The sequence below is a fragment of the Bombyx mandarina genome, chromosome 08 (genome assembly GCF_030267445.1).
Source record: "Bombyx mandarina strain Sakado chromosome 08, ASM3026744v2".
NCBI classification, from domain to species: Eukaryota; Metazoa; Arthropoda; class Insecta; order Lepidoptera; family Bombycidae; genus Bombyx; species Bombyx mandarina.
The window spans coordinates 6197729-6211039 of NC_143215.1; the positions used below are offsets into that span (position 1 = coordinate 6197729).

Here is a 13311-nt window from a genome sequence, read left to right on the forward strand (position 1 = left end):
GGGCTAATTACCAGAGTTGCGCAGTGGCGAGAAAGAACAGCCCAAATTGCCGCCGACAGCCTTGTGGAGCAACTTGAGGGAAACATTTACCCTGTTTTTGCATTTTACCAAAAGTCCAGTAGGGTATCGGCATTAAACTTCCTCAGAGGTTGGATCACTGACATTAGCTGTAAGATTCGGAATTTCAATATTCACTTTCAATTTCTGTTCACAGTAATATTAAAATAATTTATTCAGACATCTGGCAATTTTTAGGATAAGATTCGAAGTGTACGAGCGATATTAGCAATCCTTTACGATACATCGAACCTATATTTATAACAAAGTCGGTTTGCTTCATTTGTCTACATACACAATTATTTCTAAGCGACGTTGAGGATAGGTAAAATAATACAAACTACTAAAACACTACTTAGGCAACACCAAAAATTTATTGAAGTTACAGCAGAAATAATATGAAGTTCATAATGTTTTAAAATAATATAGACTTCATACATATTATTAGCAGGTGTGACAAATGTTAAAAAGCCATGATATTATTATATTTAGAGCTTAATTATAATTAATAACAATAAGTAAAACCAAGACTCACTAAAGAAAAATAAAATAAACGTGGAACAATCAAAGTCCTTACGGCCGGACAAAATATTAGTTTTTATTTAGTTGGGTCTTGGTTGAACAGAACTCCAATCCTTTACTCGAGTAGTCTTTTCTAACTTGAACAGTGCGATGTTTTATAAGGGCAGGTTGAACTCACACCATTCAATTTAAAAGAAACTTGGTGCGTGCAGGTTCCTCGTCGGTGCCGGGATCACAAACATCGACGACGACACTGTACAGGTACAAATTGTTACAACCTCTATACTTTGCATTAAAATAATGCCCATTTTCACAGGCAAGGGATCCTCTCTTTACAAACTCTTTACAGTGAGTGATGCATCTCACTCATACATTTAGTATTCTACTTCCCTGCAAAGTTTTCCATCATGTACACAAAAGAAAACTCACAATCACTGGTATCAAACAAAACGAACAACGACATGTAATCCTTCAATACCATCAATGTTCCAACCCTTGCACTTTGTAAAAAGTTCTTAAAGTTCAAGTGAATTAATTGCTACGTCGGAGCTTATTACAAAGCAAAGGTCGGGCAGTTCGTCAACAAGACACTAGCTGAAACTATTTTCCGTTTAATGCTCAGCATATTAAAAAGGCTTACCAATGATAGTTAAAATTCATAGTTCCTAAACATGAATTTACGAAATAAGTCAAACATACTGACTTCGCCGCAATAATAGTGTTAATTTATAGATAAAATAGATTAAAAGCTAAGATTGAGATTATACTTTAATAATTAAATATGAATGCAAAAAACATGCCTAAGATGCTGAATATTAAACTGGAAATATATGTAAATCCACACTTTTTTTTGTATTTTCATTTTATTTCATTTTTTTTACATTTTTATAACACGTAATTTCCACGCTGGGAAAATTACACTAATTCTATGCAAAGTATAGCTTGTATTTTATGACAAATCACTCCATACTTTGTTTTTTAAGATTACGGGCTATGCAATTTATCCTCGCACATTGGCAGTAGTTTTATTAATAAATAATTAACTTTTACTTGCAAATTATTAAAGGATTTAATTTCATCACCATGCTAGTTGCCAGAGTGACACTTTTTTTACGGCCGTTTCGCTTAAAATCGCTTAAATGTTTATGGCTCTTGGTGGAAATAAATGTCTGGGGAATACAAAATAAATTGACTGCTAAGAACGGTTTTTAAACTTCGGTTGATGAGCCTCATATCGCAGCACTTTGTTAACACTTCAGTGAGGAGTTAATTATAGAATTGAATAGCTATCGCGAAAATTATCTCTTGAAACGGGGGAACAATAACAGAGTTGAAAATAGTATCTCAGTGAAGTATATAGGGTCCGGTAACTCCTTAACACAAGATTGGCCATGAGCTCGTTCACTTATCTTAGCAATAAGTTTCGAACTGCCTACCATAAATTAACCAAAAAATAATTAAACAAATTGGTTACTGCAAACATGCCAGTTATAAAGCATAGCCCAAAGTACTATTGGTACATAGATGCGTACTATTAATGCCATTATTCATATGGAAAGTGATGCAACAATATGAAGGCTCAAAACCTAACGACATCAATACAAAACACATAGTGATATGGCCTGCATTAAAATTAAATCTCATAACGTTAGAGCCCATAGATCAAATGCATAGGTCGTCGCACTGGTCTTTGCTGATGTCGTAAGATGTTGAAAATTTCACTTTTTGGTCATAATCTTGAGATACTCCAAAGCGTTCTGAGCAGCAGATGACTGGGCATCCTTGCTGGTGAGGCCGGCTCCATGGCATACAGCTACTGGCAATGTGGAAAGCTGGACAAGACACTGACATAGACCAGTCATAGACTTTTCTTCTATGTCAACATAGGTCACCTCAAAAGATTGCTCCGATGCTATTTCTTGCAAGAACTGAACGAAGTTAAAATCCTTATTGTTTAGTGGCGTCACCTGTTTTATAATTAAATAAATTAATATTTCAAAAGACAACATTCATGCCAAAAAAATACTATATCAAAATACTTTCATGCAAAACAACTGTTTCATACCTGCAACTTGGCCAGGTTGGGGCCAACAGACTGTTTGAGATGTTTGTGGAACTGCGACACTTTATGGCTATGGCTCGTGGTCAATGTGGAGATTTTACTATCTTTCAAATCGGCATAACGGGCCGCAACACCGCCCTATAACATAAAAAAAAAACTTATTGTCAACTGACTCTTCTGTTGTTTCAGGCCTGTAACCTAATCGAAAGATAGTAAAATACCTGGCCAAGTGCGAACAACAATAACTATTTTAGGGGAATGTTCCAAAAATCAATTGATAGATATTGACAACTATTACATGAAGATAATTATTTATAATAATTGAAATAAACTGTTGATGGTAAGTACATTCAAACAACACCAAGACAACTTATCAAATAATTGTAATTAACTTTCAGGTAATTATTCTGTTGACACACAAAGCATTATATTACACTCTGGCTTCACAATTTTTTTTAACTGACTACAAATTATTCCTCTTTTTTCATACATACAAATACCAATTTTACTGCTTTTAATATTAATAAAACTTATCTAGCCTCAATATGGTTGAATCAGACAGAGAACATGAAATATGAACTTTAATGTATCGACGCTTGAAAGGCAAACATGACTAAGCGACAATGCGTGAACTTTACAGTAGACTAATTTAAAGTTGAAATACCTGAAAACAAAATTTATTTTAACGAATCTAGCTGTGGTAGAATCTAGCTAGTAGCTGTAGGATTGAAATGATTTTAATAGACCTAGAAATATATTTTTTTGCGCATCGAATATGGTTATTGCCAATCATTTATGTACAAAGCAGTTATTGTCGCTTAGTCACGTTTGCCTTTCAAGCGTCGATATGCATTCGGAGTTACAAGTCTAACAGGCAAATCACCTAGTACTCTGAAGTTGCTTTTCAAGTTCCTGAGTAATATTAGAGCTTGAGTCCGCGCGGGTAGGTACCACCCTGCTTATTTCTGCCGTGAAGCAGTAATGCGTTTCGATTTGAAGGGCGGGTCAAACGTTGTAACTATACCTGAGACCTTAGAACTTATGTCTCAAGGTGGGTGGCGCATTCACGTTGTAGATGTCTATGGGCTCCAGTAACCACTTAACACCAGGTAGGCTGTGAGCTCGTCCACTCATCTAAGCAATAAAAAAAAAATACTAACTTTTTAGAGTTTTAGTTGTGTTATCAATGTCATCAAATTGTGAACACAAGCCCTTAATCAAGCAGTACCATTTCAGCATCGGAAACAGCTCCCTTATATCCTATATTGAAGTGAGTTTATGCGATATAGTAGTAAAATTAATATTACTTTACCTCATCATCATTCTGGAAGGATTCTGGTGGGTTGTCCTGTAAGGCCTGCCACATCTTGTAGGCAGCTTGCCGTTTAGCTAGTTTCTTTGACTTGCCTGTACCAACTTCACGGCGCTTGAGCAATGTGCAAATGATCGTAAATTGACGTTCATGGGGCAAACCTGAAACTGCTACAATTTTTGTAGTATTGTAGACCCACATTCTTATGTTTCACATAAATTTTACTATCAATTATCAATGATTTATTAATATGTAAAATTATATTAATGTAAAAAATATATTTCTTTTCTATTTATTTAGATCTAAATCTACTTAAGTATACAATGTTAGTTGTTATCAAATATTAAAAATAAAGTAATAGAAATGTACAACTTCTATTATATTATATCATTTTATAGTTTCCTTAAATAACATACAACATAACATAATAATAACTAGTCAGGTCATAAGTATTGTCACACAGTAAAAACTTTTCTTTTAGAATGCTGGCCACAAAAAAGCTTGTTGAATTCGAATTTCGAATTGTTCATGAAAATAAAAATATATATACTTTTAGAATTTTACTCATTTTTAAATATGGAGTGGACGCTTAAAGAAGACCGTGTTGCAGTTATTGCGTTGCATCGTTGCGGTTACGCGCCAATTCAAATTTTTAACATACTGAAAAATTTGAATATAACCAAAAGATTCGTTTATCGTGCCATCAAACGATACAATGAAGACTCTAGTGTAGATGACAGGTCAAGAAGTGGTCTCCCTCGGTCTGTTAGGACTCCAGCAGTGATAAAAGCTATGAAGGAGCGAATTCAAAGAAATCCCAAACGTAAGCAGAAACTGTTGGCCCTTCAGATGGGGTTAAGCAGAACCACGGTGAAAAGGGTGTTAAATGAAGACTTAGGGCTTCGGGCATATCGAAGAAAAACAGGACATCGTTTGAATGCTCGTCTAATGGACCTGAGACTGAAGAGATGCCGCGCTTTGTTGAAGCGGTACGCGGGAAAAAAATATGGGGAAATTCTTTTTTCGGATGAAAAATTTTTACCGTAGAAGAGAGCTACAACAAACAAAATGATAAGGTGTACGCACACAGTAGTGAAGAAGCGAGCAACCGTATTCCGCGTGTCCAACGAGGTCATCTTCCATCCTCGCTCATGGTATGGTTGAGAGTTTCTTATTGGGGCTTAACAGAGGTACATTTTTGTGAGAAAGGTGTAAAAACGAATGCAGTTGTGTATCAAAATACAGTCCTGACGAACCTTGTGGAACCTGTTTCTCATACCATGTTTAATAACAGGCACTGGGTATTCCAACAAGATTCGGCGCCAGCTCATAGAGCGAAGAGCACACAAGACTGGCTGGCGGCGCGTGAAATCGACTTCATCCGGCACGAAGACTGGCCCTCCTCCAGTCCAGATTTGAATCCGTTAGATTACAAGATATGGCAACACTTGGAGGAAAAGGCGTGCTCAAAGCCTCATCCCAATTTGGAGTCACTCAAGACATCCTTGATTAAGGCAGCCGCCGATATTGACATGGACCTCGTTCGTGCTGCGATAGACGACTGGCCGCGCAGATTGAAGGCCTGTATTCAAAATCACGGAGGTCATTCTGAATAAACTTTAGTGACATAACAATCTATGTTTTGTTAACTTCATTTTGGTATATGAATGGTTACATAATGAATAAACTTGTTTCAATTATTTTACATTAAACATGTGACAGAATTTATGACCTGACTAGGTATAATGGACAACCAAATGACTACAATAAGACTCAGAAGAATAGTGCGTATGAAATTGTTTTTCTCAAAATTATGGTTGAATGTCTACTTTTAAAAGTCACTTAAGCTAATAAATAAAAAGCCATTGCTAAAGTAAGTACCTAAGTAAAATTAATACGAAAACTTACGTCTATTAACATTGTCATCGTTTTCAGCATGGTAAGATGGTGGTGGCCAGAATCGTGACATACACAACTCCTGAAGCCACCCAACAGGATTACCCATTAGTTTATCTTCAAATGTAGGTACTACAGCACCACTAAAATTGTATTTTTTTTATATTAATTGCATTGCAAATAATAATAAATATATTGTAAAAAAATGTTTCAATAAATTTGGATATGTCGATATGCCTCCAATGAACTCCAAATTCGTAGGTTTACAGGAGGAGCGTTTAAATGAAAAAAATTGATAAAATATTTATTATTGCAGATATATTTATTGGTTTTTTTTTGTGTAACTAGCTGATTTACTCTTGCTTCGAACCTCATCAATAATAATTTGTAATACTTTTAAAATAGTGAAGCGATTCGCGTGAAAACGAAAATTTCAAAATTTTGAGTTAGAGTAGTGTTCATTAGAGGCATCGATGTGGGCTGTTTGAAAAATTCTTTTTACTGGATAATATTTTATATAAATTAAATTTTTCTAACAAAAGTATTATTTATAGAAATGTACTTACGTTTCTATAAATAATACTTTGGCACGTAAAAAAAGTGCCACAATAGAGAGAGATGGAGAAGCCTCTCAAAAGCCGCAACCAAATATTAAGACTTACATAACCACGACCACTCCGCCAGGAGTGAACGACTGAGAAGAAGAACTTACGTTTCAGGAACATTGCCATTGGTAGTCTGATCAGCTGGTGTAGCACCAGTTAACTTGTCCAGTAAAGCTTTGGCTGCAGAGTGCTTTGCCTCTTTTTTTGAGCGACCAGTGCCCATTGCTGTAAATATATATTATGTTTTTTAAATTTTGTATCTGGCCTACTGTTTAAACACATTATAATTTACTGCATATGATTGAATAAATTAATTAATGGAGTTTTACAAAGGAAAACAGGAAAATATTTCTAACTGATAGTTACATATTTTGTCCCAAATAAAACAGCCATTTTTATTTAGTCAATAACTTATAGCAATTAATAATTTAACATACAAATTAGCTATTTTTACTGTAAGTTTACCTTGGATGTATTGCTCTAGTATACATGAAACACCACTAATAACAGCTCTAATATACATGAAACACCTCACATTTATCAGAATTGCAAAAATGTAAGCATGTGTCAATAATTCGTAAATTAAGTACTTTTGGTACAATTTTCACTGGCATCTAGTTCTCATTAGCAGTGTCATTCTCCTAATAAATACGATATTAACTATTACATCTCCTTTAAACATGAACAGAAACCATATTTACCAACTAAATCGGCCACAGTTACTCTGTACCGGAAAGTGGGTTCATGTATCATGCCTTCTATCTGGACTAGTTCATATTTAGGAACAGTTCCACGACGTGCCAACAGCTCTTGCAAAACAGAGACAGGAGTCTTTGTAGGAAGTGATTCCATTTCCTGGAACACAATTGTTTTATAAATTTAATTTCTGACGAAATATTCATTATTATTATGCATATTGCTACTTAATGTCTTGTCTAAAGAGTAACTTATCTACACTGTTTTTAAGTTACCTGTATCAGATTAACTTTAAAACCATATGAATGTAACATAATTTAAATTCTCATTTTTAACAATTAATCAATTAGATGGTCTTATTGAATTAATTAATGGTAAAAGTATATTGAATAGAGCTCAATGGATTACTCAAAGCACAACTCTAAATCTTATCAACTCATTCATTTGGAGACTAATGTCAATAAATTTACAATTATGAGATAATTTAAGTGCTGTTGTTGTTCTTGGTTAACAAGTAGTTGTTCTGTAGCCTTGGTTAAATTTATTTACAACCTTTGCTAATTAAATATATATTAGTGAATATATTCATAAACGATCTGTCTAACAAAAAATATATCACTTAATTTTGCTATTTCTCAAGTTATTTTCAATGAGCAGCAATGTTTATGATTGATATTTTAGAGAATAAAAAAGTGTAGACTTATTCTACAAAAAAACTAGTATCAAAAACAAACCCGCATTACCCTCTTGGCGGCCTCGTCCAAAGGCAATCTTTGCAAGTTATTAGGTTTGGGTCGGGTCTGATAGCGGCGTCTTGGACCGTGAGGAATGTGTTCACCGTTCGGTCCACTGCCGTGCACCGTCATTCCATGGATAACACCGGGTGGTAAGCCCGGGACCACAGATGGATGCGGGTGGACCGTATTCCCTTCCATCTGTTTTTACAATATCAAAATATTTAATCGAGTTTTTAACATCATTAGACCTTTCGTACACCTTATGAAAAATGTAAACAAAGGATTAACTTTGAATTTGTGTAATTTAATTAAGCTGTTTTTTGTGATTCGTATAAAATTCGTAATTTACTTTAAATAAAGCGGAATGATTACATACATAATGATTATTATGTCATGGCTCTCAATTACTATGAAGATGCCGGTTCCACATGATTAGTTTTAAATATTTACGTATAATGAGTACTTTCTGAACATAGTAGTATTCATACATAGTCGGAATACTTACGAATAACTAAATTCTAATAAATAATCTGCTATATTTATTGTTGTTTAACACGGTGGAAAAAATAGCGATCGATACGCTTAACTCCGTAGGAAACATGTGATCCATGACATGGCGGCCGGTTACGGTATTTTCAAGATGGCTACGTGTTCTAATTCACACCGGCATACGTGATATATTTTTTTTATTGCTAAATAACTAATGATTACTTTCAGCTGAACACTAAGAATCATTAAACATTATTTTATAAGATACATTAACAAAATATTTTTAGGTTACTTACTTTTCCCACAGCCGTAGTTACAAATGTATTTATCGAAATTTGCTATTGAAAATGAAACGGATACAATATGAAAGATAAAAGAGAACAGAATTAGATCTTCAGTTTCGTATAACAACCTATGTAACCTACACATTAAATTTATGTGAAGTGAGTGAATGAAAATGAACGAGTGAACTAAGAATATTTCGAAACTGACCACAGATAAAAAAATGCCCTGCACATGTCAAATATTTTATGTGTACCCTATCCGTCAAGTATCTGGTGCGCACCGGAAGAACTATGCGCACACCATAGGCGCACACATTATGGTTGATCGATAGTAGAAAAAGTCATTATCCATATTAATTCAAAAGTATCAAAATACGAAAAATTTCGATGTTTTGGGCGCCAAATAAACAATTATGTTTTTATTTGTTTATGAAAATGCTAAATTGTGGAAACAAATTGGATTCACTCTGTGACAAAAATTGGTAGGTTGAGTCAGTTTTTTTTGCTATTAATTCTATTTATTGTTGATACAAATACTGACCATCTCTTGAAAAAAACATATTCAAAGCTCTTCAAACACCAAGTACGCACCACAAATAGTTAATAGCAACTTTATGTTTAGCGGGGACAAAAAATTTAGAGGACAACGTGTGCCGGAATACTTGTAAAAAAATGAATAAATATTTGTAATAAAGCCGAGAATAGAATAGAATAAAGCTGAGCAGTTGAGCAGGTGGCAGCAGAGAGTTAATAGGTACTGTTTCATTTTTTTAAGGGATTTTATGACCTGGTAACTAAAACCTATAAATCATATCTTATTTTAATTTATATTCTTATTTTTATGAAAAATGATAATTAGGAGTGAAATGAAATGAAGATGATTAATTTGAGAAATTAATCAACTGGGATGAAATTAAATGAAATAAGATGAGATGATATGGGATGAAATATACCTAATCTCAGTAAAATGGTGGTCATTTACTGAGATTTTTTTCAGTACCTAGACTTTTTGGAGGATCCCGAGAAGTTATGTCCAGCGGCTTTGGTTCATTTTCGCACATTTGCGCACTTTCACAGATATTAAACAATTAATAAACCACCGTTATTACACATTTAAACCTGAAGAAACACTAAATAGACAAAATAAAAAAAATCACACCACTTCACTCCTCGCGTTCCCACCAAAAAGCCAACTTGTTTGTGTGTATCCATCTTACGTTCGTAAAAGATTATATCCGAGTTATGTTTATATATCGAAACTTAATGGCAACCACACACGTAACACGTATACTTGTGCAAGTTTAGACTTACAAGAAAATATAGAAATTAAAATAAAGTTGTTGAAATGAGGTTCCTGGTGTTTGAATTGAATGCTACATTAAGTTTTATATTTAAAAGTTTTTACATTTACACCATCGATGTATCATCTATGAATCATCATGGTGTTGTAGTGGTCTAAGGATAAGACGCCTTGTATTAAATTAGACTGATTGCAATACATTTCTTTTTTATTGGACCGTGGTTCAAACCTGCGATGTTCACACGCTAAGTAGGCGAGCGGTGTATGTGGGACTGGCAATATATCAGCAGCCACCCACTAAACGACTCCTCGGTGCTCTCGCCCAAGCGTCAAATGAGACTGAAACCAGGGAAAAGTAGGGAGTTACGGTGCTCAACATCGTAACCAGACTCGCAGCTCATTCAAAGGAAAACCAGCCTGCGGAGTTGGTACTCCGACGTATCGCCAATACACCGCCAAACCATCGTTCATTGTTGTTGATGTCTACACGGCCTCGCGCTAGTAAGCTGATAATGTGCCACGGGGCGTCCACTCCTCCCCCTCGCACTGTTACCGCTTTTTTATAGAAGGCTGCCTCTTAAAGAAAACCCCTATGGGCAAGCGCTGGGCAAAGACTACGACGTTTTTGGCGCCTGCTTTATCAGGTGCCGTGTTGCAGTTATCATAATTTATTTTTCTAATGAATAAAGTATCTTCACTAGTTGTCACAGGTCGTTGCGCTTTTTACCTATTTTCCTTCTTTTAATCAATGGTTTTTACGAATCACACTTTTGTAACCTAGAAACTAATATAAAACCGAACAGGAAAGGCTTAGTCGTGTGCGAATAATAGTTTAATTTTGATATCATTTTGTGTTCTTATTTATCGAAGTTGATGCAAGTTTTACATCCAAAAACTCACAAAAAGAGATTTTGAAAACTAGCGGTCCGCGCTGACCTCCTACGCACGGGTGAATGTGTATTGTTTAAGTGTGTGACGATATTATTTTGAAAATGAATTACAGTTTAAGGTTATTTAAAGTAATATATAATATAATTTCCTAAAATTTATACAAAAATGTTAACACTGAATTTCATGCTTCTTTACAAGTTTGATTCCTATACGATTGTTAAAAGCCACCTTTTAATTCATATACTATAAACAAAAAATTAAAAATAAAACCTACACTTGCATAACTCAAATAATTGTTTATTTTCTTAAATATTAATGCATAATTTTAAGACATTAAGTTACAAAAAAAAATTAGTACCTACATTAATTTCTTTTATCAAACTGAACTAAAATAATAAGGTACATCGCAGCTGAAGCAACGACCTGTAAAACGATGAAAATATTAGCAAAGATCACCAATATAGATTGTCTACAGGAATACATATTTATTAACTTAATTTGATCAAGTTTTGTAGTAAACTTGTACAAGACTTAATTAATTAACATTGACTTGCTTACTTTGAACATTAAGGTGCCATCCAATGGGAATAATCCATACACGGTTAATCCTTTTCCATGGAAGTGTATTAGATTTGAAAAATGTTGTATCTGCAATCAGATTTAGTTAGTCTCAAAGTAAGTAAAAGTAGTCTTAAGTTGTTTAAGCGGTTTTAAGCTGTGATTTATAATAAAAACCCGAACAGATTGATTAAATTAAATTTAAAATTTATATAAATTCTTCTACAATATTAAAAGGATAAGTTTTTGGTATTTTGTCTCCATCTTTAATAACTACGCGTGTTAGGCGCATGTGAGTAAATCACTGATATTCTAGGTTATTCATCTTGGTGACTATTGGCTTTCATCATTAGATATTTATTCCTTAAATTATTACTACTACCCACTTTGAAACATGAAGTCAAAATCTCAATTTTTCTTCGTATGCCACTACACCTTTCCAACTGATTGCTTCACAGCAGATATAGGCAACATGCCGTGGTCATAATAGTCTTACCATCATTGAAACCTTCATGGATCAGACGGGATACTTAAAATGCAAACGCACATAATGCGAAAAAAAAAAATACTACCTCTAATAACAATTGAAAGTCGTTTTTGTCTTTTCGTATACTATGTAGCATTTGGCCAATCTTAAGGTTCTGTAAATTAACAATAACATGAGACAGAGAGTTTTTATTATTTTTTTCTTTTCTTAATAAAACCTGCAAATCTTTAAAACGTCTTAGACGGATCGGTCACATTGAGGTACTTGCAATGGCACTTTCTTTCAATGCGAACACAACCGTTAAATATATATAAATAAAAGTACCTTCTCCTGTAGCAAATGACCTGTTGAAGCTAAAATATATAATTTGAATAGCTGATATAGTATCCAAACAGAGCAATTCATTATTGAATGTAGTACCATGTGTGGCTCCATTACCGCACCGTGGTAGATGATATGTGACTCGCTTACTATTGAGTGAAAACATTGCATTGTAGTCAACAATATTGGAGCTTCAAAAGCTTTATTGATATCTCTTTTCAGTTCAAAAGCCTTTATGTAAATCAATTCCAGTTGTTTCAACGATAACGGCGTTCTATGTTCCACTCTTATGAAAGAACTTGTTTTTGTATCTCTCGTGCTTGTTGAAATATTTTCCTGGATAATTACTAACAACATAATTACCATGTTAACAAGTATGTAATAAAACAATATGGCTGTAAATTGTATCATTTGAGGAATATTGAATGTAAACATAACCAATACTTTCTTCCAGAGGCTATCAACACGGGTAAAGTTGACACATACTTGACTTATTAACAAGAACATTAGGATTCCAATGGTGAAATGAATTTTTAGACGTAGGAAACTTAGAGTTTTGATACCGGAGATGGAGATACGGTCCGACCATACAGCCACTGTGTTCAGCACCTTGACAAACTTATTTCTGTTGAGAAACGAAGAAAAATAGTAAACGACACAAAATATCTCCAAATTTAACATCTCGATTATATAGTTCACTTGGGTCATGAAGCCTTCAGTCAAAGAATTGTCTTCAGTTGATTTATAGATAATATGGTCGATGTGAAAAATCAAGAACAAAGTCATGGACAGCATTAATGAAAGAGCACAGACCGCGTTAGTATAAATCGATTTAGGTTTAATCAAAAACTTTTTACCGCCCACGAATCGAATACTATATGGAAATAAACCTAATAAAGATAACATAACATAAAACGGCTTAAATATATTCTGCAAATTTAAGGACTCCCGCGGAGGATAAATATACTTTCTTAAGCGTGTAAGAAACATCACAGGTTCTAATATAGGCTTGTACACTGAACTTTTGACTGAACAAGTGTGCAGTCAATACAAATATTAAGGTTTCCGTAAGTAATGATAACATCAAAATGCTA

At 34.1% G+C, this 13311-nt stretch overlaps 2 protein-coding genes across 19 annotated transcripts; both read right to left on the bottom strand.

Annotated features, from left to right (window-relative positions):
• Positions 1 to 412: 412 nt before the first annotated feature.
• Loqs (loquacious) lies at positions 413 to 8916 on the bottom strand. 18 transcript variants are annotated; one of them, XM_089729067.1, is made up of 8 exons: positions 8673 to 8916; positions 7894 to 8085; positions 7156 to 7309; positions 6562 to 6679; positions 5862 to 5992; positions 3954 to 4123; positions 2645 to 2779; positions 413 to 2546 (listed from the first exon to the last, which is right to left on the bottom strand). In XM_089729067.1, exons 2-8 carry the CDS (start codon positions 8083 to 8085, stop codon positions 2298 to 2300), a joined length of 1149 nt encoding a protein of 382 aa, XP_089585193.1. In that variant the 5' UTR covers positions 8673 to 8916; the 3' UTR covers positions 413 to 2297. The 18 variants fall into 18 exon arrangements, with proteins under 18 accessions (XP_089585193.1, XP_089585199.1, XP_089585198.1 ...); XM_089729073.1 differs by having other exon boundaries at positions 3954 to 4114; positions 8673 to 8912; XM_089729072.1 differs by having other exon boundaries at positions 3954 to 4120; positions 8673 to 8912.
• A 2298-nt stretch (positions 8917 to 11214) lies between these two features.
• On the bottom strand, positions 11215 to 13311 carry Gr68 (gustatory receptor 68). Its single transcript, XM_089728943.1, has 4 exons — positions 12221 to 13311; positions 11982 to 12050; positions 11410 to 11499; positions 11215 to 11274 (listed from the first exon to the last, which is right to left on the bottom strand). Exons 1-4 carry the CDS (start codon positions 13205 to 13207, stop codon positions 11215 to 11217), a joined length of 1206 nt encoding a protein of 401 aa, XP_089585069.1. The 5' UTR covers positions 13208 to 13311.